We start from the raw sequence: 27757 nt of genomic DNA on the forward strand, positions 1-27757 counted from the left end.
CACAATCACTAAACTCCTGTATTTATACACATCTGTTGTTTTGTTAAAACATTCTTGTGATTATACTTTGGACAGATCAAAATTTTCGCTTGGAGACATTGAATTTTTATTTTCCGAACAAATAATAAGATACTTAAGTATTTCAATAAACAGATAATTTCCGAAACTACTTTACTGGTTGTTGTAAAATTTGATATAAACTTTAGAAATAGCATGTGGATAAAATAAATAAACGATAGTTCAAATTTGTCTGATCATTATCAGTCTAATAACATCATCTCAAAATTTTGCATAGTAGATGCTATTTAAATTTTATAAGATACCATATTCATATCCTTGCAAGTGGAGTACTAATCCGGCTTGATTTTTTACCTTCGATATATAGATTTTGAAAAAAAAAATCAAAATTGGATAACAATATTTTACAATTGAAAAGGTACTTTGAAATGTACTTTGAATTCTTGTAAACGCTTTAGAGTCATCGTAAGGATAAACCGTTAATAAAAATGTATCTATTTATCCCCCCTCCCCCCATTCGCACTCCAAAACTTGACATCAAGGAATTTATTGGGGACAAGTTAGAAGTACAAACAGATAACAATCTTACGCTTGATGAAACAATAGGTAACAGAAATGATGATAAAACGAAAAAAGTTCAAATTGGTCTGATAAGTATGAGAAATAAAAGTCTCGCAGTAGGTTTTTCAGACGTCATAGATGAAATTATGTTAAAGATCAACGTTATAGCCCCTAGAAATACGTTTTCTATGGGCTATAATCAACGTCATTGATGGTACCTACTTTCCACGAGGCCGAAACTTGGAAATGCCCATTAATCTCTGTTTCACATTCGAATAAAGGGCTGACAGGGGTGTTACAGAAGTTCACAATGAGAAAGCAACTCTACATTTGGGTGCGGACCAGTCATTCGTCTTCCGTTACACGATCCTGTGCGTTTATTCGGTCTCCTGAATTTTGCCGATAGCGCAATGATTATTACAAATATTATCAAGTAAAGAATTAAGGGCCGGTTGCATAAACGCAAATCAAATTTAATCTCTGATTAAGAGCAATTGTAACTATGATAATAACAATCGTTACTATGCCTTTTTGTTTTAATATGTGTAGACTTCTTTTCATAACAAGAAACTTAAAACATGTTTAAAATGAAAACTTTGTGTAAGGAAATATCGATTTTACAATTAGACTCCGCCCCATAGTTGCAAAATCCATACTTCTTTGCAAAAACCATTTTATGGATGCTTAAGTTTCTTGTTATAAAAAAATGGCTATGTATATTAAGAAAAAAACGGCCAAATATAAGCCCCATCCACCCACCCTATCTCAATTGTGATGAATTTTTCATTCGTTGTCAGAACAAAGGGCGGAGCCTAATTGCAAAATCCATACTTTTCTACAAAAATTTACCATTTTAAACATGTTTTACCTTTCTTGTCGTGAAAAGAAGACTACCCATATTAAGAAAAAGGGGCAAAATGTAAACCGTTGTAGTTATAATTCTTAATCTGTTTTTGATACGAATAACAATAATTTTATTGATTTAAAAGTCGAGAACTATCTTTAACAATGCATAAGTACTGACAGAAAGCTACAGTGTAGAAAATGATGGCAGCTATTTAAAATATGAGGGTTTCGGTGAACAGGTGATTAAATGGCTTAATCTTAGTGGACCTCATATCTCTACCAAAATTTGATTTTCGTGGAATTGGTGCTGTCAACCACAAAAATGTTCCTCATATTTTCGAAGAAATAGGTCCCCCGTTTCCGAAGTTAATGTATCAAATTATGCATGAATTCAAGTTGTGGTGACCGAATTTAAATCAAAATTTTCGCGCTGAAATTATTTAACAGCGGCGCGAAATCATATTTGAATAATTTGAATTTGAAAAAGAAAAAAAGAAGAAATCCTTAAACATAGGCAACCAAATATGCAGGTAGCGCTATGGGATTTTAGTTAGAGGGTTGGTAGAGACAAAGGGCGGCATGGCGTAGCGTCATCCGGAATGTGCCTTTGTGAGTGTAAACACGTGGTAAGAGCTAGGTTTAAATTAGTTGGTTTGGTAGTTAATAAAATGGGAGAAAGCCTTTGTTTAACGACAATCAATCGTAACCAACGTCACTCCGTTGTCCCCAACCCGCGAGGTTAATCCTTGCGGCCTTTTTAATCGAAAAATTGCGGACTTCCGTTCAACGCGAAACACGTGCTGTAAATTTGTTTTATTGTTTGAAAATTCACCAATCAAGTTAGTTTTTCTTATCGTCAACTAGTGCAAACACAATTTAACAATCAGGATTATTTAAATAAACCACCTACTAGAAGATTTCATGAAATTCACTTAATCAGGAAAACACCTTGTTGTTTAATTACGAATAAGTTTCTGGATGCATATACGTAAGTGTTACATTATAACACTTCTTAATTCTTCACACAAGATTGCTAATAGTTCATTTCTGGCAGTTAAACAAGTTCATAATACTGCGATCTGGCGGGGGGGTTTAAAATGATTTCTTCCCTTAGGCGGTTATCATCGTTATTATCGTCGTTATCGTGACTACATCACTGAGCATGCCCTCACGACGCTGCAGATTGATTACTTTATCGAGGTTCGTCCTCGTAACGCTAGAGATTAATAACATCAACGAGGCTTATTCCTTCCACCGCTAAAATATACATCATCGAGGCAATTCCTCGCAACGATTTAAAAATTAACATCACCGAGACGCTTTTTCCCTCGGAGCGATGTTTGGATGTTTTTGTATCTGTTTATTATGTGTTTTGTTCGCGGTATTTTAAACACTCAAAGTAAATTGTTTTTTTTAAGTAACCAATCACTTAGATCATGATATAATTTGACATAATGTAAACTCTTTGTTTGAATCATTGAAAAAGTGTGGCAATTATTAATCTAATGTAAATTTTGTTAACTTTGCAAATTTTCACCTCATACAATATTTCTTTAATCTCACAATTTTAACCTCAGCAATTTTCCTTTGTTGTATAATTTTAATTGAACGTAAATCTCATACTCTACAGTTTTAACCTCACCTAATATTTCTATTTGCACGAGTTGATTTCACACCAGATCTTTTGTTTCATAAATCTTTGCTAAGTTTTGTTTTGTAAATATTTTGTTGATGAATGTTACCATCCTATAAATTATCTGATGACAAGAATTATTTGTTGTTTAAAATTTCACAAGATTGTATGGCGAATTTAAATGTTATTTATTGCTCGTTGAAACCTTAACACTTGTTCAGTTGTTGAGTTATAAGAGATTGAACCTTTAAAAAATGGAATTGAGGTTAAATAACACAGAAAACGTGGCAGAAGCGAAGTGCGGTTCCTAGTCGGGCTGGCGAGATTTATCGTGTCACCTGTATAAGTCCACAGGTTTGGATAGATTCAGGGGCGGTCGCCAATGTTGTAGTGCTCTCGACTTGGCCCAATAGTCGAGAACTAACTGCGGGTCTGGCGACCGTAACGGTCTAGTTTCGCACAGCATGATCTTAATGGAGGTGCGTGCGGGTAGGCTTTGCGATAGATAGAATCACCGTCGTGGGGGGAGAACAGCCCCAGACCGGTATCCCCAAACCCCGCTTGTGCTAGCACGCCCCAGGGGTACTTTGGTTGTGCTCCTGTTAACTGCCGTAACTTTAAAATCTCACGCCATACGCCCGTAATAACTTGTGTATTTGCACCCAGTTACTTTAATTCAGATTTTGCTTTGTGTTTTTATTAAATTTGTGATATTCAAACATTTACATGGATTCCAAATAGTGGTATAGGATTTTGTGTTTGTTCGTTTTTCATATGTGTATGTCTGTCAATTCGCGAGGGTCTTTTCTTTCATATATCTTAAGGTGCTTGAAATGTAATATGTCCGGGAGTATACGATAGGGGGTTTTTGCGCTGAGCAGTAAATCTTCGCAGCTTCTTTCCCCCTGCGAGGGGGTGCCGTGGTAGCCCCTCCAAAACAATTTTGTCTATTATTTCTTGCGTTCTCAACTCACATGCAATATATGCTCACTTGTATGAAAGAACGTCTTCCCGTCATTTTTCAAAAAAAAAAAAAAACACAACGTAGGTTCCCATTTGTTAGACGATCACAGCCAAGGCCAAACTTTGAATTTTTGAATTTTTCGCGGTCAATTCAAACTTTTACAAGGTCAATTTAAAGGCGGGAAGTTTGGGTTATTACAGAATTAATGATGAAATCAAAATGAATTTAGAAAAATCACATTGTGAACCGAATGAATTCCCAATTCACATAAAACAAAGCAGACAAGGAATAAACACAACAAGCACATATTCAGTACAGTCAAAGTCAAAATACGAACAGAAAAGGCTCAGACCAAATGTTTAATTTTAAGCTGTAAAAGAAAAGATTAAAGCCCTCCCGTTTTCGCATGACATTAATTTAACTGATGATAAATTTCAAGATAAATACTTTCTCTCAAAATGAATGTACCTATTATTATAAATCTAAGGTGAGAAGGTATGAAGTGTGAAAATATAATAACTTTAAATATTGATACAGTCGTGGCCAAAAAATCTTGGACGTCAGTGTCAATCCACTGATACAAAAAGTATAAAACACCCTTAAGTATTGTAACCTTATTTTTTTTAGGTTTATGTTATTTCTGACTGTGTGAGCATGCTGACTGGATGCGACATGACACACCTTTTAAAATTCAAACTTCAAAGTGACAATATAAAGCATGAACTACATACACCAAAATTTTCAAAATGTTAGAACAATGACGTTGAAGAATGGAGGTAGAATGAGAAGAGGGAAGATAGTGTGAAAAAGTGCCTGGTAGCGTGCTTTCGGCTGGGGTCCAGTTCTTCGAAAAACTGATTCTTCCAGTGGCGTGTTGGAAAGCCTTTGCCGGATGCTGGGCATAAAACACAAATATAATTTAATAAGATAGAACATAAAAACAGTAGCAGTAAAAATTACTTAACCTTTAGGATGCAATAAATACATTTTTTTTTTGTATACCATGATTAAACAAACAGTAAGACGTTTTTAGTACCTGAAATCATTTTAAACCAAACGGCATTTGTTGTTAACCGACCGTTCTCAATGTAGTACGGAAAGGGTCATAATTGGTTCTTGCGTGGCATTTCTTTAAATTTGGTTCAATGAGGCATGCTCTGTCCTGTCATTTTACCTCTATATGTCCAAGATTTTCTGGCCGTTGCTAAAGTAAGTCGTTCAGCTTGAATAAGTGAATTTCCTGCCACGTGCTTTGCAAGAACGTTTCCATTATGGTAGTTAAATTGTAATAAAATCATGAACAGTTAAAAATCTTAGCATGAGCTGTGAATTTACGAACAATAAAACAAAAATAACGTGTTGACGAATTCGTCAAAGTTTTACATTTTAGATTAGAAAGACACACGCGATTCATTTTTTTGCTTAAACATTTGCCCTTTGGTGAAATTACAAACAAAAATTCTATGTACCAATTTCACCATGTACCACGTGTTTACGCTCGCAACACTAATACAAGAAGTGATTTATCTATGTACATGTGTATTTAATCAATGACTAACATAAGAGTAGGTACCCATGTATCCCTACGTTACTGCATTTTTTTTGCGAATGTGGTTTCGTGGCTTTAGTTTCGAACGTTACTTTTTAAATCGGGACACCACAATAAACTTCAGGGACTCACTAAATAAACTACATTGTGATTACGAAATCCGAGACCGAAACCAACAAACAGAATTAATTTTCTATCAACTAGATACATAAGAATTTCCAAAAAAAAACTGAATTTTATGGAAAACAGATTCAAACTTGAGAAACAATTGTTGAGTCTGAAACAAAATTCTCATTATCTATAGCAGAGTAGGTTTCACCACGAAAGAGGACAGCAATATCGTGAAAGCAGTGGCTGTGGCGATGAAAATTTAAACACATGCTGGGTGTAATCCGAAGGGTATTCAAAATATTTTTACTTTGAAATATTAAAATATTGTTGACGTTAATAAAAATATTAATTTTCTATTTTATTAGCGTTGACGTTATAGAAAGCGAATTTAAAGATTTGTTAATGCCGTATTATGATATAAAGTGAATAAAATTGTTGTTTAAAACAGAAAACACCAGCAAATGGTAAAATCACGTAACTACTTTCAAGAAAAAGGAATCCTAATGAAAATAAAAGAAACTATATCCAAACAAGTTAACGTCTTATGGCTAGTCTTCTCCTTTTCTTGTCTCGCCTCGTCTTTTTCTTCTTGTCTACATTTATCTTCCTGTGTCTCGTGCTTGTTCACTGCTTTCCCGTGTTTCGTTGCGTTTTTGCTTTGTTGGTCGTTTGTGTTTTGGAAGTTCATTTTTAAGAAATCTGTCTGGGTTTTTTTTTATAAATATAAAGTGTTGTAGTTTGTTGTATTACAAAATAAGAAGTGTTTTTTAAATCAAGTGAATATGTTCACTTCAAAAACTGGCAAAGGTAAACCCCTTCATTCTCAAACTAGAGAAATAATAGCAGGGGTCATGCATTTCATGAAACAAGAAGCTGAAGAGGGAACTACAATCCCCATAGCAAATTATAGAGAACGCGTCAGGGCAGCTACTGGAATTTCGAAAAACGCGTATCACAGCATTGCAAAAGAGCAAGGAAAAGTCAAATTTGGGGAAAAATCAAGCTTCTCTAGTTTCTACACCGACAAAAACAAAACCTGTACCGAAAGTCACTAATTAAGTAGACGAAAATTTTGAGAAAACCATTTGTCAAATTGGATGGTAGTACCTTAGATCATATAATAAATAGATACCAATACTCAAACTGAAAGTGTGACTAGACATGAAGCTATCTGTTGTCATTTTCTACGCCAAGGGGAGTATTATAATGCTATCCTTGTGTGATCACCACATCTTCATCTTTGTTATATGCATTTCATCTGTATATGTCTATTTCACTTCCATCCTTGTACCGCACCAGCGCAACAAATCGCTTTTGACAGATGTTTCTTCTAACCTCTCTTTCGAGTTGTTGTACAAAAAACAATTTTAGAATTTAGAACAAAGATCCTATTTTAAGTGATGTAGTCATAAAGGATCACAATTGCTGCCCAATAATTTACTATTCCTTTCATTATCTACTGTGAATTATTTATAAAATCAAGCTGTCAACATCTTTCTTCCGAAGTTAGTTCAGACATACTTCCTAAAATTTAGGCGCGCAAAATTCAAATAGTGATCAGGCAAGGATAGCTTCATTGTAATCCCTCCATGCACGAGAGAGATGTGTGACAGGAGGATGTCGTCACAGGCTGTCCTAGGGAAAGAACACGGCATGGTGGTATCTATTTATTATATGATCTAAGGGTAGTACACAAATTATTCTGATGGTGTGACGGCAAATTTAAATATGAACAAAAATCAAAGACTGTATTGAGAGTCCAAATCATATTATTATTATTATTATATCACAGTTACAGAATCCATGGCTCTGATCAAATTCTCCTAGAGTTTTTAGAGTCAAGGGCTGTTACATAATTGACCGCATCATCCATTTGCCTCGCAGACGGCCAGCAGACTACAAAACATTTTATAAGAAGTAGGTATCCCAGTTGGGACAGAATCAAACAAAATGGCTGGATAACTTGGCAATCAAAATCCCCCATTACTAACATTGTTGTAATTGACTGATGAACTTTAACTCGTTCATTTTGTTACTGTTGATTTAAAAAGGTCCGAAACGTGGTAAATTGAGAAAAAATCAGAAAAATGTGTCAGTGTCGACATCCCTTTTATACAGGTGACCACATTAATGTGAAATTGGTACCGTCGAAGTTCGGATGACGTTTAAATGAATTACTGAAACTGTAAAGCAAACAAATCTTCGTCACGTCACAGTATAACAAGAATTTCAAACAAGAATTTATTATGTTAAATTAAAATGAGTTCATCAAGATTACATCACGCACCTAGAGATTTCCCATATCACAATCACCTTAAACAAAGCATAATATGCAATAAACACACTATACAAACAAAATAATAATTCGAGAATAAATGTTCAAATTCAATCTGTGAGCAAATAATCCCAATGTATTAGAAAATATATAAATCTCGGGTGAGAAGTTATGAAGTGTGAAAATATAATCATTTAAGCAAGAACATCCAGAATTTTACGATACATTACAAAATATGAGTAAGCCTGAATAAGTAAATTTCCGTCACGTGTTTTATATGAACACTTACATTATTGTTTTTAAATTGTATTCGAACCAGGAACAGTTAAAATTTTCAACATGAACGTACAAATAATACAATAAAAATAACGCGTGTTGACGAATTTGTCAAAGTTTTACAAAATTTCAGATTAGAAAAACGCTAATTAATTGATCTTACACTAATTACACTCGTTGGAAGGGGACCACAGCGTCGAATGCGATTAATTTTTTTGTTTAAACAATTGCCCTTGAGTGAAATTATACTAAATTGAACGAACTCTTAATTTTAACATGTATTTTCCCTAAAATAGAAAGTGACGCAAACGCTCAAAAACCGCCCTAAGTCGAGGATTTTAAAAAGTTAAAACATGCATGTTTTAACGTTATGGGACGAATTTTTCTTGTTTTTCAAATGTGGTGTCGCGACGCATTTTTTAATGCAAAATTTAGATTTCAAATCTAGGACACGACAAGATGAATATTTTTTGTACTGTTCCGACTATCCACCAATTTTCGAGAAACTCTTGCACCTCTGCTCCAATTCTGTTTTCCGATTTTTCATGTTTGGAAAAACGTCCACTTTGTCGCATGGTATCCACACTTTAATTATAACACAAACAGTTTGTTTTACAATACAATTTTTTCGAAGAAATTCGCTACTAATTTCTTGATAGAATTACTTTAGAAACAGACTCAGCTAATATTAATAAAGTACAAATTTCTATACTTTGTAAAAAATATAATTTTTCCAGTGCAAAACAGAAAATTAATGGTATAGTTACTTACATTTATATATTCATGAAGATGTGATAACCATACAATCTTCTAAGTTAAGTTTATCTACAATTTCTAACAAGATCTCAATATCTTTTACAGAATCTACAGTTTTCGGACAACCTAACAAAATCACGGCTTTGCCACTAACACATATATTACAATGAGTTTCTGAAAACCTAACATGCCTTAATGAAGTTTTGTTGGTAAATTCAAATACTAAACTTAGGTCACGGTTCATTAAAACCGTAACTCGCCAATCTGCCGAAGGTAACTTCATGTGCAACACCAAATTTGATAGTTTTTCAAAGTCTACTGTTAACTTAATCTGGCTACTACTCAGACTGGGAATATGTACAAGTTGTTTGAGTTTTTGGCGCAGTTTATTAGCGAAATTTTCATCTTTCCTAACAATGTACACAGCATGCGATTTCTGGCCACGTTTAATTGCACCTTTCACTGCACATTTGGTTCTTTTTGATAACTGTTTTGAAACACTTTTTGATGGGCCCCGCTGCGTACTTGAAGAGTTTTTGTTGCCATTTACTCTTAAATGAGGATGCTTTGAAAGATTTTTAGCGGAATTCTGAAGTTTACTTGACGAGCTTTCACTGTCATTAACTGGTAAACTGTTATGCTTTGGTTCAGGGTTCAAATTAGACGACTGTTTTGGTGGACTTTTGACAAGACTTTCAGGTTGACTCAAAGTTTCTTTGCTTTCACTAACGGATGCGCCCAGATGTTTAACTCTTTGGACAGAATCAGGGCTCGCAGACTTAGAATCTGAAGAATTTTCAGACATACTCTGCTGCTTACTTAGAGACTCTTTGCTTTTATTAACTGATAAATGGCGACGTTTAGATGTTTTAGCGGACCTGTCATTTACTGACGAGGAAACAGAAGACTGCTCTGCCGATCTTTTGCGTGGATTCTGTTCTGTACTTGAAGAATTCTTGCTAAGTGTAGAAGAGCGGTGTATCAATTTCTTATCAGGTTTACGACTCATGGATGAGGACATGGTTGGTTTTACTGGACTAACATCGTTCCTGCTTTGCTTTTTCTGCTCTTTACAGTCTGGGGGCAGTGGGATTCGTAACACCACTTCATTGATTGCAACTTCTTCTAACTTAACATTTAATGCAGTGAACCATCCAATTTTAAACGTATAGGCAAACCTAGAGGGCCTTTGTGGTGGTGTTGCTGATTTCGTTTTCTTTTGTAATTTACGCATTCTTAGGAGCTTGGGATATCATAAACAACAACATAACCTCTAAAAACTGAAACGAAACAGTGCCATAAATGTATTTCCAAATAATTTTTAAAATTACCTATTTCAATTATTTTAGAGTATACACAAAAAGTACCAATCGCACCTTTTGTTGGTAACAGTTTACTGATAATATACAAATAAGAACAGTTTTTGTTAATTTCCCGCGAGGGTAATGTTTAAATGTCAAAAAGTCCTGATTCCGGGTTTCTGTTTTCTGTACGACGTTTGATATTCACCAATATTCACAGATGGCACTCAGCTCAGTGAATTTTTCCATTCCAGAAATCCATATAGCAAATAGGTTACTATGTTAATTTGGTTTGTACCTGTACTTTGTATTGATATAATGATTACCAAAAGTACATTTTTGCGTATTTGTTAACTCATATTTAAGCATTGTCACGAAAATGTAAGTAAATTGTAGTGTTTTTGATAGCTTTGCATGTCTGCACAAATGTCATTCTATTCATGACTTCCTTTTACAATTATTAAACAACGTCCCAAACATGACATATTTTTCGTTTCCTTTGTTTTTGTTTTGCCAGAAAATAGGTTACAAAAGTTATCCAATTTTGGCGATATAACATAAATAAACATGCTTGGACCGTTTATTAAACATTTACAGCTCAACTAAACGCAATTTTTTGCGGCCAATTAGTCGTTACGTCAATTTTCTTTTTCACAATACCACTGTCAGAATAGTCTGGCAAACCAAGAATTTCTTTGGTGGTCAATAATTATGATTGCGTGGAATGAACGAAATCCTTTACAAAATTAATGCATCCAATTCGTGTTAGTTTGGCATTTCACGAATATACATATTTGCACACGAAAGTTAATGCGTAGAAATCGGGCTCAGCACAAAGGCATAATTTATTTATGAAATTGCAACGATAACTGCTAAATTTAACAAAAGACAATGGAATTTATTAATGCATCGTAGCAATTCGTGATTATAAATTTCAAAGATCATTTTAAATTAATGTACTAGTGCAGCTTTGAAATTAATTTACAATTAATTCATTAATTAATTGCATTCTTTCAATGCACCAAAACCTAGTCAAAAGGTTATGCATTGCAGTGTTGCTTGCTGACCTTTAGTAGTTTATGTTAAATATGCCTTTGTAGTGCAGTTTTTTGAGAAGTACGTTCTTTGCTGGTAACTACTATACAAATGTATGATTAGGATTAGGACGCTCCATTTTGAGCCAAAATTATAAATCCAAAGTTAATTCAAAACAAAACAAAAAATCTAAAATAAATCTTAAATATAAATTGCTCCAAGCTACTTTTATCTGTTTACAAACGTTCAAAGAATAGGAAAAAATCCCCATTGCATTTTCGTGATAATACGGGTGAGTATTGTTGGTTGTCTATAGAGATATTAATAGAGTAGAAATACTTTGAGAATTCCCTTGAGGAGCCAAACGTTACGTTTTCTGCATGGAATTTTCGTTATATTTTCAGGCTGTAATATTTCCATTATTATGGTTGTGAAATTTTAAATATAAGCCCATAACTTTATTTATATAACGCAAGCGCAGTTTTGTTAAAAACAGTTTGTGATCATCATTTTTTTATTTTGGTGAAATTTTTGCATAACGTATCTTTAACAATCAATACTTGAGGAAATTTCGGAACACGGTTTTCAGCTTACAAAACTCCAGAATCGTACCAGATATATCGTCGACTTGTTAGAAACGATACACAATAAAAACAAAGCTTGTGTCGTAGAAGCTGCTAAACGTTTATTTTTATATCTCAGTTCAACAAATAAAATTGAAAATATATCTGATACGATTTCTACAGTTTTGTGAACAGAAAACAGTAGTGAAAACCACGTTCCAAAGTTTCCATAAATAAGTAGAATATTGATTTTTTAAAATACGTGATATAAAATTTCAACAAAATTTGAAAAATGTATGTTAATAAACTGTTTGAAAAAACTGCCCTCGCATGATATAATGAAAGTTCTGGACAGGTTACATTTAAAATTTCGTAACAATAAGTAATATATTACATTCTGAAAATATATTGACAACAGCATAATAGCCAAACGTAGCGATTCCTCTTATAGCACGTTTGAATTTAAACACACCAGTACATAATATCTGTATAAATAAATTCATGAGCAAAATTAACTCACCGCTAGATTTTTGTTAAAAACTTCCCAGGTAGGGATTATTTTTAATTTAATGAGTTAATGTAACTGCTTCATAGGCAGGCTTTGGATCTTCTTTAACATTCCGTGTGGATGCTGTCAAAAAAATTTTTGTTTTAAGTGAAGTTTGAATTTACTTTACCAAACACTGACTTAAAATAATTTCAAAACCGTTATTTTAACACAGGTTTTACCAACTTTATTGTCATTTATTATGTTAGATACCAATATTTTAAGTCTGAAAAATTTCATCTAAGAAATTTATGGGCAAAGGAAATGTAAGCGCATCAACTTTGTTAAGTGAGTGATATTCCATGCGTTGCTAATGTGATAGGAACACATCATTCTATCAAATTCGCATGATTACAAGATTAATTAGTGAAACAACATCTAGGATCTCACTTTGAAGACCCAGGGCAAGGATGCAAACGATGTACCAATCTAAAGGGTGAGCGTTTTCTTAGACAATCCGCCTTAAAAAACAGAACAAACACTATTTACTTTATAGTACGCTTACAACTGCTAGTGATCGTGTTTTGCTAGAAAAAATCAGTACTGGACTGTTAATGACTAAAGAGTTTTATTCTCAGATGAAACGCGAGTAAGCTTGAAATCCCCTGATGGACGTGAGTATGCCAAGCGAAGGCCAGGAGCCAGATCCATGAATGCCTATTATAAGTGGAAAACATCGTAGTCGAAAATGTTCATGGGACCTGACGTTTTATTTATACAAGACCTTGCTGAACCTTCACGTGCTACATAGGCAGATTAACGACTACTTCATTGTTGTTAATAGTACTTCATGTCCAGCTAATAGTCTCGATTTAATCAGTGATTGGAACAATTACTTTTAAAAAGTAATGCATTACCTTAACAATTACTTTTTGCACTTTGAAAAATTTGATGAAGACACAATTTTAGATATTTGTTATATGGGTCCAAAGGGTCAAGAAAAAACGTGTTAGAATGAAAGAGGCAGTGAGTGCTTTATTTTACTAACGCATTTGTTACATATTCACATCAGTAAATAAAATAAAACAAATAAAATAACAACAGATAATCAATAAATAATAATAAAAAACGGAACAGCAGTCTGGGTAGGGTTTTTTACGCTCATTTCAACGGTGTGAAGTTTATTACAATCGGACATATACTTTGGCAAAAACGTGGGCAGAATTTTATATGTATTTCCCTATGCTGGAATATGCTTTAGCTCACTCTTAAAATGATGAAAAGCTTATGTATACTATGGTTAATTAGTTTCTTAACAAATTCTGTGCTAAACTGGTTTTAGATTTTAACTCCCTACTGGGTTAATCTTCTCTTTGTGGGGAGGAACTGGGAATAATAATCCCAGCAGGTCAGGTAAATTATCGTAGAGAAAAACAAAACAATATTTTTGAGTATTTGAGTTAAAAATAATTGCAAAAAATAATTGTAAAAGTGACTGAATTACTCAAAAAAAGTAATTCGTTACAATTACTCATTACATTTTTTGAAAAGTAATGTATTACAATTACATTACTTGAGAAGGAATTGAATGACAGTAATGAATTACTTGTAATTGAATTACTTCTAACCACTGGATTTAATACTATCAAGTAGCTAAATGGGACGATATTAAAAGAAAAATTCGAAGTGCTGGAACCGCACTTGTCAACCAGTCAACTGATGAATGTAGAAATTACAGACAGACAGAATATTACACAGGGAGCTATTAAAAATTTACATGCTACTGCGGATTAATGAGATAATAAGGACTAGAGAAGGACATATGTGCTATTAAAATTGCGTTGACGTCATTAAGTCAATTATTGTTTGTTGTGCTTTTTTAAAAGTGAATTTGGTTTAATCAAAAACAACTTAAAATAATAATCACACAGTGTTATAAGTTTTTAAAACCCTAAAGTTTCTATTAGTGGAACGTGGGGAGTTATATAACCGTATAGTTCACTTTTTAAGGGCGTGGAAATATTCGCCCAGCCCAAAATACACATTTCACAGTTAACTCGACACTTTTCATATGAGTTAAACAATTTGGAATTAATGTACTAGTCATGAAAACTGGGATTTTTTTCTTGAAGATTCATACTTTAATTGTACACACAGTATCATAAGACTTTTAGGATAAAATAATAGATAATTGATTGAGCAAAAAATACTCTAAGTTAAATAATTACATTTCGAGATGTATAAAATATAAAAACATCGCTTAAACTCGAGATCCTTGCAAACGTCGTTGTTTTTAGCCTAATTAAATGTAATGCTTTGTAAATTTATCATATGAACTTTCTATCAAGTTTAGAATTCGGCTTACTTTAAGGTATTCATTTAATTAATAATAATTATTATTATTATTGTGATTTCAAAAAAAAGCGGCATCTTTGGCGTGGCGAACACCAAATGAACTTTTTTTAAAAGTATTAAAAATAATCCACCCTAATGGAGTTTCTTATACATATGTATTGTTAATTATCAGCTCTCCCTTGCTTTCAACAACATTGACTAACAGGTTCACAACGCTTTTTGTTACTCAATAAATCAAGTAAAAAAGAAGATTTGAAAACCCGCAAATCTTGACGGTCTGAAATAGGTGAAATTTACTACCCTGAAAATTGTTGCTTTGTTTTTGTAGTTATTAAATCCAGCCCTTTAATTCCAGCAGAACACATTTGCTTTAAATATACATATTTAAAATAATAATTATTGCGACTATAAAATAAGGTCTTGGAAATTAACGCCGCCACTGTGCTCATTAGTTTTATTAGAATTCCGGTACTAATGTTATCGGCATGATGTTATTATTACTTTTGTTTCGATGTTCTAATCTACTAGATCATAATATTCACTCGCATGTACATGATATATATCTCCACAATAGTGTTTATTTTATGATTTTGATTAACTATACTTGATATATAGTGTGGAAAAACTGAAAATATGTATGTAGATATATGTACTTCGCGATTGTTCATAGTTATAATTTATGTTAACTTTTGTTTGATATCACTTGATGACTTGACTGAATTTAAAATAAGTTTAATAAGTAATTTTTAATTTGACGAATCCAAGGGGTTAACGATCAGATTTTATAAGATAGAAACACCGCCGTACCAATAGCTAAAATCAAAAGGTCGTTTTATTTTTAAAATGTTTAAACGTTACAGCCTACGGCAAAAAAAAACCAGTGCAAACACTACCATTTATTTAAACAATATAAACATATGTTTGAGATAGTACAATTTCAATATTTTTAATAATTGTTGGTGTTCTGTGCAAACTGTTTTTTATATTCGCATTAATTTTGGGAAAACCCCCGCTTCCTTCCAAATAAGAAGACCCATATTTTTGTTATAAACAATGAAATAAGTTTAGTGGAAAATTATCCGAGCTTCTTATAAAAAAGTTGATTATTTTCGACTGTAACTAAAAATTAAAAGTCATGTAGTAATATCTTAGTTTAAAAAAGAATGGTTTTTTTTGCGATAGCGACATACAAACGTCAACATCTTTTTTGATATTTTAATATTATCAAGGTCAGTAACTTACTTAATAATTCAAACTAATTAGAAGGTTGTAATATTAGCAGCGAACTTTGGATTCCCGCGTAAATGATTGCTTTACTTTTGAATAAAGTGATAATAATCTAACACAATCGCACTGTATAAAAGGCCCTACATTTTAGTGCCCCTATCATTGTTCTACATGTGATTTTTCGATTTTCTTGTACACACACAAGATATACATTGCATGTAACTATTTGATGAAAAAAAATCTTTTCTTTCAGTTTTCTACTTTTGTGTAAAATTAGTAACACACTTTGCATGCCAATTCCTTCAATGCCTTAAAAAAGACAATAGTACCCATAAAACATATTAGACATCATAAATCAAAGTTGGACTGGGTGTTTTTAGACTTTTTAATTAGTTTATTTTGAATCAATAATTGCAGTACAAATTTTTTACAGTCTACAATAACGTATGCCATTAATTATACCTAATTTACGAAAACATTGTCAACTCAGTGTTGTTTAATGCTAGTTTTTTTATATAAATAAACACAAAATGCTGTTTATTCTGTTTACTTGAGTGAATCATTCCTGCTTTATTTGTAGACAACCCGATTTCAGTTGTTTTTAAAACAGCCTGTATCCGTTCTACATTAATCAAAAGTACTATCAGTAGTAGTACTATCGTAGGTAAAATTTTACTTTGAAAATAGACAATTTGAATTTTTAATTAAGTAAGCTACACGTGGTGTCCGGTAGTTACAGGATCTTATTAGGTTTAATTACGCTTATCGGTCGAATATCACGGTTACAAGGCAAACGATTTTTTTTGTGTATTCGCAAAAGGCACGTGGTGCTTCGAAGTTTTGTTTTTTGATGTTGTGGCAACGTTATATGGTTTAGGGCTAGAATTATATTTTTATAAGTCGGTTGACCCTTGATTTAAATAAGCATACGTTCACATGAAAACCAATAATTTCCATTACCTGATTATTTAAAAAATGTAATAAGCATGAGAAAACAATTACAACACTCGAGAATGTTATCACTTAACTTTAAAACACCAAAGGTCATGATAACTTTTAGCAACAATCATTCTTTAAAAACTTGATAAACGTTTTTATGCTTAGAGTGCAAAAAAACAAAAAATAAAAGTCGTACCACTAGTACTAAATTTCTTTTTGTTTTTGTCGATATTTGTGCGCTGAAAAATTATCGACATTACAATTTTTTATTATCTAATCATTATTACAACAATGGTATGTTCATATGTACAACCAATGATACGTTTTATATACAGGAACACATTTTTAGTTTAAAGTTTAAGTGGAGCAGAGATGAATTTAAGATCTAGAGCATCATAGTTGAAATATGCCTAAAAGGGTTTAAATTGGTCGTTGAAAATTAGCAATGAAAACATTTAATACATAATAATATACATTTCTACCACAAAAAAATTACAAACTGTAAAGTACATGTGTCTACACCTTGTGTTTTTTGCAGTCCTAATTTTATGTTACTTAGACATGTTTGTTGCAGGCACCCCTTAACTACCAGGAACTTTCTAAATCAATGTAACGTGACCAGTTATTTAAAATCATTATTGCTATTGTCATGTCACTGGTAATAATACAGAACTTAGCCGAAACGCTTCCATTTCGTGAACTATGTTTATTGTAAAATGTAATAATTAGATATACAGGGTGTCCCAGAATTCGCGCCATTCCCGTGAATGACATGTTCCCTGTCCCGAACTGTGCCGTAATTCGCAAAAAGAATTGTCCAGGCTTTAACCGTGTGAGAACTGGAAGGCGATTAAGTTGACCAATAGAGAGGCTGCTTTTATATCCGAACGTTTCTATGTTCAAAGTTACCTATGCCAAGAACAAAAAATCGGGTAATACTAAAGTTGAATGAATTTTTTCCGAATCCCCCTCCGTCAACAAAAGGAAACAGAAGTGTGGTTATAAATTTAATCATTTTGACAATTGTTTGTCATAAACTGTCACGAAGTTCATCACTGACCTGAAGAGATGCTTCTGCGCCAAAGATGACTGATTAATATACACAGAGACGTCAAGGTTTACTTTAAGGCAAGTAGCATGGGACAGAAGTTATTTCTGCTGCCATTCTAGTTAAATTGTGTTTAACTGGGCTGTACATGTCATAAGAGAAGCTGTTTCATTTCATCGTAGGCAAGTAATACATTTGTTACTATTCTACATAGTGTAGATACCGAAGAGCAGGTATTAGAAGTAATTTTCTTAGAGCCCCGTGAATAATGTGTTGTTCTTTTTAACGAAAATTAGTACATTTTCAGAATTCACTATGCATCATATGCCTGATATTAAGTTTATCGTTATTTCTAAAAAAGAGTACCACATGTCCATTCAAAGAACGTTATTAAGTGTACTAAAACATAAATATCGCTTTTGATTAATCGGTGCTTATGATTTTCAATAAACAGTATCAATTTTTACTGAACAGCTTTGTTGCTGATACCTAATCTAAGCAACGAAAAAAGAGACGAGATTCCACTTCTCTGGTGTATTAAGATCATAGGTATGTGCTGTGGTGTCAATCATGTGGGGGAGATACTGAAAACTGAGACTTATTCAAGAATAATATTGATGTTGCACATGATGATTCAAAACAGTTTCTTTAAAGTTGTGAGTACTTTCTAGAGATTGAAAAGATACGAATAAAAATTATAACAAAAATCGTTTAGTTGCAATTTTTGTTAAGAACAATACAAACTATAAACAAATCAGTACCAATACCACTAAGTTATTGATGTCTTATTCATACTAGTATAAAGAATATTTGGAAATGATGTTAATTTATGGAGAATGTAAGGCGATCAGGTAACACAAACGGCCCCACTTAAAAAAACAGGAACGGAGTTTAGTGATAATTTTATCAGATGCATTAAAATTTTTACCACAGTAGTACCATTGATATATTCCAGCCCATAGATTAATAGTAAATCGCTCCTGATATGCTCTCACCCTAGTGAGATGTGGATTTGCGTGTGCCCAGAAATGCCAATTGTGTGCATTAAACATTCCTTCTCGGGAAAATGAACATTCGTCGGTGAAAAGAATGCGCAGTGTAAAATCAGGGTTTAGTTCATTTTGTCGCAGTAACCATTGAGCAAAATGTACTCGTCGCGGGTAGTCGGTTGGTCGCAGATGCTGCACTCTCGTGTAATGGTAAGGATGCAGTCTTCTCTCTTGAAGAATACGATGAGTGGTCGATCTTGAGCATCCACTCATTTGCGCTACGTAGAGGACACTTCTCCTAGGATCCGCTTCCATGTTTTCTAACACTTGCTCTTCAGCACCTACACGTACATTCCGTAGAGCCCCAGCACGGCCTTTCCGACTAGGTTGAAAAGATCCATCTTCTCTTGCTCGATGTAACAATCGGTGAAACACATGTTGGTCTAGGTGCCGACGATTATTCACGGGGCTCTAAGAAAATGACTTCTAATACCTGCTCTTCGGTAGCTACTCTATGTAGAATAGTAATAAATGTATTATTTGCCTACGATGAAATGAAACAGATTCTCTTATGACATGTATAGTCCAGTTAAACACAATTTAACTAGAATGGCAGCAGAAATAACTTCTGTCCCATGCTACTTGCCTTAAAGTAAACCTTGATGTCTCTGTGTACATTAATCAGTCATCTTTGGCGCAGAAGCGTCTCTTCAGGTCAGTGATAAACTTCGTGACAGTTTATGACAAACAATTGTCAAAATGATTAAATTTATAACCACATTTCTGTTTCCTTTTGTTGACGGAGGGGGATTCGGAAAAAAATTCATTCAACTTTAGTATTACCCGATTTTTTGTTCTTGGCATAGGTAACTTTGAACATAGAAACGTTCGGAGATAAAAGCAGCCTCTCTATTGGTCAACTTAATCGCCTTCCAGTTCTCACACGGTTAAATCCTGGACAATTCTTTTTGCGAATTACGGCACAGTTCGGGACAGGGAACATGTCATTCACGGGAATGGCGCGAATTCTGGGACACCCTGTATACAGGATGTTTTATCTCAACTGTACAATTAAACGCGGAGTCTTGTCCACAGAGAAAGTCTGTTCAAGAAAATTGATTGAAATACTTTCGGTTTCTCCAGAAACTTCTGTTTTTTAAAGTTACCCGTTTTTAAATTTTTTGGAAAAGTGGAAACTCGTATCAACTTGTGTAACAAAATGTTCTAGTAAATAATATGGTTTGCGGATTCTTATTTTCACAATGCTCGTAACCGCGGTTGATTGATTGACTGCCATTGGACAAAAAACCTGTGTTCCATAGAGTTATTTCAGTCACGTTCATTTAGAGTGGAATGTAATTGCATGCTAGCCATCGTTTGAAGGTGCACGTTTTGTCAATTCATGTCAGAAGTGTAGCAAAATGTCATCGTGTGAGATGCGTTGTTTTGAATAAAATTTTACATTTGTTTATTTTAAAAAATATCAGAAAGTTTACCGACCGCATGTGACGGTTTGAACATTTTGCTCGTTAAACTGAAATTAAAAAATTAAATCCGCCTTGCATTTACAATGAATCGATCGCCAGTATTTACTATCAATTTAACTTTAGATACAGTTTTCGCTACACCTCCGCCACTGCGGTGGAGATCCAATTTTGTCATCAACTAGTCACTCCTTTTAATAGGTAACAATTGCGTTTACTGTTTATTATTCACACATGTATCCAACCTAGTAGTAACGGTGCAAAACTTGACCATTCTCCGTGAAGCGAAACAGTAAAAAACCGGTCTCTACCTAACCATTTAATAAGATCATTATAAGTGGAAACTATCATTTCGATTTCATATTCGATATTTTCTTATCTTCGCAGAAACATGTATATATAACGGAGTTCCGTATTATTACTGTTTATTATCGTCCTTTGTTACGACAGTGCATAGTGTTTGTGTTGTGTAAACTTGATCCTCAGCATGTACACGAAAAATCAAAAACGAAACAGAAAAAGGAAACAATGGAAGGCTAAACGTACGTCGCGCTTCATGTTTTTTGAATAGTAAAACCACTTTATCCGTGTTGTGTTTATTGTTATTCTGAAATAGAAAAATTCACATTATTCCATTTGAGTTTCGCACCTTGCTTGTTATTACAGAAAACTACGTGTTTTACTTACACTCTTCGCAAAATCAGGTGTAAAGTACTAAACAGACCTTCAAGAATTTGCATTTTAAATGACTGTGCAAAATCAATACACAATAAGATTATTACTTAATTATTATTTATCACTTGTTTTCATAACTGAGTTACTGACCCGGTGTTGACGTCGGTTTGACGTTTCTAATTATTCTTAAATTTTTTCTAGAATTGAAAATGTTGGGGGACTACGAAGACGAATCTTCTTCTTCTGGACCTGAACTTACTCCTACGCGGAAGTCCGGCCCTGGAACGATCCAGAACAGTGCCAGTCAGAACCCCTCAATATGGTCATCTTTACGAAGCGTCTTAATCGTGATTAGCTCAGCACTGATTTGTTTCGCAGCAGCAAGAAATTCGATTACTTGGTAATTTTGGGATTAAGGCTTTTAGTTCTTTTTTACCTAGAAAACATCGATTTTTCTTAAGGTTTTAGTCCAGCGGTGACGAAATAGTAGATAGGTAATATAAAAACGGTGCGAGTTTAGTCATTAATCTATCTCTCCTTATCTTGATAAATATTCAATTAATGTAATTTGTTTGTTTGTTTTCAATTATTGAACCTGTCTGACTATTTTCATCCAGTTTTACTTTCGAATTTTTTATCTAATTTATTCAGTGCGGTAATTTGGATTGTATCTACAATTAGAAATATTTTCAACGTGTTCCTCTTCGCTGATTGAAAAATGTGTCCCTATTTTTAGGCATTTAACATTAAAACGACAACAAAGCATTTATGAATTGCTGCTATGTATGACCTACTGTCAATTAGTTATTACAATACTAGATTGTGGTCTTAAATTAAGGCAAAAAGTCTCACCTGTTTTACAAATTTAATTTTTTAATAATTGGGTTTGAGTGCTTGTTGGTGTTTGAATTTTTCAAAGGTATTTTTATATTTAAGCCAACTTTATTAGCTAAATAAAGCTCCGTTCTCCACAGGCAGAATTTAAAACATTAAAATTACATTTAGAGGAATATAGTTATTACTTTATGAATCATACCCCGATTTTTTTTTATAATAATTTGACTGTATTATGCAACCACAAAATAAAAACTCTTTACACATTCTATATGAAATAATTATCGTCAGTAATTGGCATATAAGTATATTTCTTAATAGTTGTAAAAAATACAGTCAAACTTCCATCTGGCGAAGCCAATAAATACAAGAAAAAAAATAACTCCTTACCGCTGAAGTCCTGTTTTTAGTTCTAGTGTTCTCTTTGAAATAAATGGCTTATAATATTTGAGTAGCAATAAGTTATACAACCAATTTTGTTCTCGTTGAGAACGAGGTGTGTGTGTGTCACAAACAATGGGATTATATTATCTTCGATTGTAGTCACCGCCAATATGAAAAAAAGATCCAAAATATTTTATACAATCTGATATTTCAAAATGTGCAAGCTGTTCATCCAGATGAGTACAAACAGAAGTCACTGTAGGCAGAAAGACTACGCACGAGTTGTAGAGTATACTTTTTCTGTGATTATTACGATTCGGATTTTGCTCTAGCCATGCGATATGACAACAGTGCAATTGCCTGTAGGTGCTTACCTACTTCTTTTCTTTTTTCTTAATGTAGTAGCAGATCTCACCAGAGATCTTTTATAGTTAACTCTACATGCTAGATTTGATTTTAACAATATAATTTTAAGTTGGTGTGTGAATGGTATTATAATACACTTAACGAGATATTGTTACTACCCTAGCAATAGCCGAGAAATATTGTAGGCTCATAGAATAGAAAATTCAGACTGTTCATTCATTTTTTTGACGTGGATTATCTCCAAAGCGCCAAACTGATTAGTCTGAAATTTTAAGATTAGTGTTAAGATTGATAAAACGCTATTAAATTTGGCGGTCTGCTTTTCCCGAAAAGAACTGGTGACTTCATGTGTTAACTTTTGTTCTGTAAATTTTATTAAAAATGGACAGGTGACATGCTCTTTATTTTTTTTTTAATAATCCAACGCTTGTTTAATTTGGAATGTACAATTATGTAAAACAAAAGATTTTAGAGTCGTCACAATAATTGAACAGTAACTAAAATGTATTTATTCATCATATCCAGAAGTTAATGACGTCATCAACCGATACTGCGTATGCTTCACTAAATTGCTTTAATTTTTTGCGTTCCTCTATTTTTTTAGATCAAAATACACTAATATTTGTCCCCATTAAAAAGCTGATTACGTCATCTGAATGAACTATAAATATATTTTATTGACAAATATTCTTCCAGCTATGGCACTCCTTGAACTTAATATTTTTTCAATTGTAACTGTATTTATAAATATGTGTAAGATTAATTGTTTTGAATTTTATTACATATTTATCTTGGGAAAAATTGATGACGCCAAAAAAGTGAAATTTTTATCGAAAAACATACTGAGATGCGTGGGGTATTTGTTGTGCTTTAGAAACGAAGAACGTTCCAGATTTTTAATCTCTCCTATTATTACTTGATGCCTAAATACAGCTGTAGCTAATTTAAGTTTCAATTGACGCATTTAACAGAGGAATACGTTTTAAACTTCAATGTCGTGTTGTGAAATCACTAATTTCAGTCAAATAACAAATTACATTATCGTGTGTTATCGTATTGATGGAGTTAGAGGAAAAATCTGTTGTTTATTTAAATTTAAAATCAGATAAAACTTCCCGGTGCATGTGGACTAATGCATCATTACCACATGGTGATTACATACCCATGCGTAATAATGCCTTTGTCTCATTGGTAATTCTCAATAAAAACAGAAACTCTGACAATGTATTTTAAAGGCACTGTCAGAGATTTTGGGGAGCTTCTGGTGACTTCTGGCAAGCGCAGTGGGACAAGTTCTTAGACATCATTGGTGAAGATTCCTTTAACTTGTGGGTTTATGGTTCCACCATCCTAACATTGGGAGTATATTGGCTCTTTGGAGGAATTTACACGATTCTTGACATCACCAATAAACCCGCAGCGTTGCGCCGCTATAAAATCCAACCAGGAACTAACGAACCAGTGGATTCGAAAAAACTTATGAATGTAAGAGAACCACTGCGATTTTGCAAACTAACGCAGCCTAATTTTAATTTTTGTTAGGTTATATGGTGCGTGTTTTTCAACCAAGTCATCGTAGGCTTCCCAGCAGCATTCTTCTTATATTGGGCTATGTCTTGGAGGGGCTTTCCACCGATTCGCGAACTGCCGACTTTCCATTGGGTGTTGTATGAGTTAGCTGTACATATCCTCGTCGAAGAGGCTGCATTCTATTATTCACACAGGTACTGTATTCGTTTTACACACAAGAAATATTGATTTTATGTATATTTTCACAGATTACTTCATAACCGTCACCTCTACAAGATCATTCACAAGCAACACCACGAATGGACCGCTCCCATTGCTGTTACTGCCATTTATTGCCATCCCATTGAACACTTGTTTTCCAATTTGCTTCCACCATTTTTAGGAGTGTTCATTATGGGTTCCCATGTGGCCACTGCGTATCTTTGGTTTGCTCTTGCTCTTCTGTCAACGTTAAATGCGCACTCAGGATACCATCTTCCGTTCTTCCCGTCACCAGAAGCCCATGATTTCCATCACTTGAAGTAAGTTGGCACAACAATGATGAAAGAACAATGGTCAAGAATTATTTTTTTTTTTAGATTTAATAACTGTTTCGGTGTCTTGGGTGTGCTAGATCGTCTTCATGGTACTGACACCAACTTCCGGTCAACTCGCGCATATGCCAGACACATTATGATGTTGAGCTTCATCCCTCCAAGAGAAGCTTATCCTGATCCAAATCTGTGCAAACACAAACTCGGAAAACAATAACGGAATATCCAGATTTATTGCGTTTGGCTGATTGGGGGTAATAAATGGTATTTTAACTCATGCACATATATAATTATGTAATAATGTTATAGTGATATTGGTAGTTGTAGTTGAAACACATCCTGAATGTGACCAGGATCCTAAGTCAGTTGTTGATTTTTCAAAAAAGAAATCTTTTTATGTTGTGGAAATATCTATAGTTATTTACAAGTTTGTCAACAATATAAAATTATGTATATATCAAAGGTCATTGTGCGTCATACAGTATAAAGAACTTCGTTTTTTTTTTTAATAAAGAGGAAACTGTTAAAAAGTGAAGTAAACGAATTTAAATTTAGTAGGCAATAAGACTGGAAACTGTATAGAGCCTGTATAATACACTTTGTAGTAAGTTTTCACTTTACAAGATGACAATGTAGTACCTATCACTATTTGATGTAATACACGCTTCCAGTATATGTTGATTTTCCCAAAGAATTTCATGTGTAGTTTTATATGATACAAAACAAAAAGTTTAAATTAACTAGAATATGTAAACCAATATTTTTATTTCATAAAGATAAACACGGTGAAAATCCAAAATTAAAAAAAACAACGTACATTTGTATTTGTATAAAGAATCAATAAAAATGTAAGAATTTTGTTTTAGTTAAACGTTCATTTCGTAAATCACTTGATGTTAAAAGTTACGTTTCGGATATAGATATTAAAAAAATGCATTAAACGTAGTAAAAATCTTACACATAATTAAAAAACAAATGCGTGTTAGGCGGTAAGACATCACTAGTTAGTCAAGTTATTAAAAACTGTACAGTGATAATTTAAAACAAACGAAATGTTGATATAAACTATTATAGTATACGTCATTTCTTAGTATAAAGACATAAACCTTACGCATTTGGTACGATTAATAAATGTGAGAAATTGAATGTGAATTGTACATTGTGTATTTTTGCATACGTCGTGCATTTGAACACAAATACAATGAACACTTCCACACATTTTCATCACCAGTAAAAAATAAGTATTTCATGCGGTTTGTGCACTATATTTTTCTGACAATTTCTCACTGACACGGTCTTTCAGTGCACATCCAAGTATTATTGTCGTAAGAAAATTATCTTCATTAAAATGTTTATTCACTTTTGTCACAGATTCCTCTCTTTTATTTTGATGGTAGTAAACACTGAACATGAGGTGTTAAATCTGTACCTAACATTAGGTATACAATTAAGACATGATAATAATAAACATGTTGCACTTCTAATTTTGCGAATTGACCTTTGATGTTCTAGTAAATATTGTCCTTTAAATTTTACTACTTCAGTAGAAAATAATAAATGTAGAATTTACAAATCAAGGAAATACTTACACTTTTGTTATCAATGTTCTATGTTGACTGTGATTTGCTTTTTAAATATGTTGAGGATATTGGTCCAGTGTTGATAATATCATAAAAAATGTAAATATTTCAATTGTTTAAATGTAAAGCTGCATACGTCAACCATGTTTTCAGTAATGTATATTAAATATTATGTACGTAACAATGGTGTACAAAATTGTTACGCAACTTGTGTCATTTTTCATCATATTTACTGGTATAAGGTTAAAACCAAGAATAATTTTGTAGCAGCAAAGGTTTTTGGGAACAATATGAATAATCATGGTTTCAGAATTTAAGCTTACTTCTATATTTATTTGCATTTTCATCTTCAATCAACAGTAGCATCATTCTTGAGTCACATAACTGGGTGTTGAATTACGAAACTGGTACTTTTGATGGCTGTATTTTGCTACTTGAAAATATATTTATATTATACCTATATTATTTTAAATATAGCAATAAATACATAGTTGTACTTTGTATTAACAAAACCCTTACTCCTAATACTTTTTCAATGTCTTTCTGATAAGCGCTAGTCGTTGTTTATGTGCTTCCGTCGTCAAACTTCTCTTGTATGGTCTCAATTCATCCGTGCCAAAGCCAGGGGTCCACATGTTGTAGTTCCTGTTAAGGAATTGTTGCACATCCTTCACTTCTATGGTATTCACATGTCGATTCTTCGCGATCAAAGCAGCTCCATTTAAACAACGATCAACGAACTCGTCTACATAATTTAAGATGATTTCTTCAACTTCGTCTTCAAGATTGAGCGTAGCATCCGTATCTCGAACTAAATCTTGCAGCCTCTGTTTAGTCAGGATTTGGGCTTGTTCACTAAGAGCCGAGCTGGACTGCATCGATTTTACAGGCGTAGGAACTGTTTGTACTCCAACGAGATTAGCCCCTGCCATTGGAATTGTTTCTACAACTATGCCCGTTTTGATGTCGTTTGACTGATCGACTGTTGATGGGGCGTGCGTTAACGCAGTCAGAGGAATCCCATTGTTTGCGTTAACGTTGGTCATGATTGCGTGAGGTATTGGAACTTGGTTAATTACGATATTCTGTGGCTGAATCAGATTATTAGACATGTTTGGCACAGACATTCTCTTTAAAATAACACATCAAAAACCACAACAAGGTTATGTTTAACCAGTTTGAGAACAAATTACAAAAAACGACAACTGTCAAATGACTCATCAGGAGAAAATGCACATGGAGGTTCCCGTCTATTATGCAACCACCAGATCAGTTGAAGTAATATTAAAAAAATATGGATTTTTTTGGGATTTTACGTTTTAAATTTAAATAGGGTTTTCACTAAATTATTGTTATTAAAGAACAAAGCAAGGTGAATTATTTCTGACAAAATAATAACAGCAAAATACAATCACGACTGAAGCCCCGTACACATTCC

At 33.3% G+C, this 27757-nt stretch overlaps 3 protein-coding genes across 5 annotated transcripts; 1 reads left to right on the forward strand and 2 right to left on the reverse strand.

Annotated features, from left to right (window-relative positions):
• Window positions 1-8977: 8977 nt before the first annotated feature.
• Window positions 8978-10449, reverse strand: LOC135130567 (uncharacterized). The gene is made up of 2 exons (XM_064057973.1): window positions 10321-10449; window positions 8978-10269 (listed from the first exon to the last, which is right to left on the reverse strand). The coding sequence occupies exon 2, from the start codon at window positions 10221-10223 to the stop codon at window positions 9015-9017; it is 1209 nt and encodes a 402-aa protein (XP_063914043.1). The 5' UTR covers window positions 10224-10269; window positions 10321-10449; the 3' UTR covers window positions 8978-9014.
• A 117-nt stretch (window positions 10450-10566) lies between these two features.
• On the forward strand, window positions 10567-26809 carry LOC135130577 (fatty acid hydroxylase domain-containing protein 2). 3 transcript variants are annotated; one of them, XM_064057988.1, is made up of 6 exons: window positions 10567-10671; window positions 21294-21492; window positions 23912-24161; window positions 24219-24400; window positions 24455-24727; window positions 24785-26809. In XM_064057988.1, exons 2-6 carry the CDS (start codon window positions 21302-21304, stop codon window positions 24954-24956), a joined length of 1068 nt encoding a protein of 355 aa, XP_063914058.1. In that variant the 5' UTR covers window positions 10567-10671; window positions 21294-21301; the 3' UTR covers window positions 24957-26809. The 3 variants fall into 3 exon arrangements, with proteins under 3 accessions (XP_063914058.1, XP_063914062.1, XP_063914052.1); XM_064057992.1 differs by lacking the exon at window positions 10567-10671 and adding an exon at window positions 20600-20618; XM_064057982.1 differs by lacking the exon at window positions 10567-10671 and adding an exon at window positions 20649-20959.
• Window positions 26728-27555, reverse strand: LOC135130594 (transcription initiation factor TFIID subunit 12). The gene has a single exon (XM_064058001.1). It carries the CDS (start codon window positions 27444-27446, stop codon window positions 26841-26843), a length of 606 nt encoding a protein of 201 aa, XP_063914071.1. The 5' UTR covers window positions 27447-27555; the 3' UTR covers window positions 26728-26840.
• Between the last annotated feature and the right edge of the window lie 202 nt (window positions 27556-27757).

Source organism: Zophobas morio, unplaced genomic scaffold (assembly GCF_036711695.1).
Source record: "Zophobas morio isolate AGI-343-1 ecotype UQ-CSIRO unplaced genomic scaffold, CSIRO_AGI_Zmor_V1 ptg000002l, whole genome shotgun sequence".
NCBI lineage: Eukaryota > Metazoa > Arthropoda > Insecta > Coleoptera > Tenebrionidae > Zophobas > Zophobas morio.

What these genes read in the sequence shown, in the direction of transcription:
- LOC135130567 (XM_064057973.1), bottom strand. Translation starts at nt 10,223, where the DNA reads ATGCGTAAATTACAAAAGAAAACGAAATCAGCAACACCACCACAAAGG.
- LOC135130577 (XM_064057982.1), top strand. Translation starts at nt 20,905, where the DNA reads ATGTACACGAAAAATCAAAAACGAAACAGAAAAAGGAAACAATGGAAG. An exon ending in GCAAGAAATTCGATTACTTG is followed by an intron (nt 21,493 to 23,911) that starts GTAATTTTGGGA and finishes TGTATTTTAAAG; the next exon opens with GCACTGTCAGAGATTTTGGG. An exon ending in CATGATTTCCATCACTTGAA is followed by an intron (nt 24,728 to 24,784) that starts GTAAGTTGGCAC and finishes TTTTTTTTTTAG; the next exon opens with ATTTAATAACTGTTTCGGTG.
- LOC135130594 (XM_064058001.1), bottom strand. Translation starts at nt 27,446, where the DNA reads ATGTCTGTGCCAAACATGTCTAATAATCTGATTCAGCCACAGAATATC.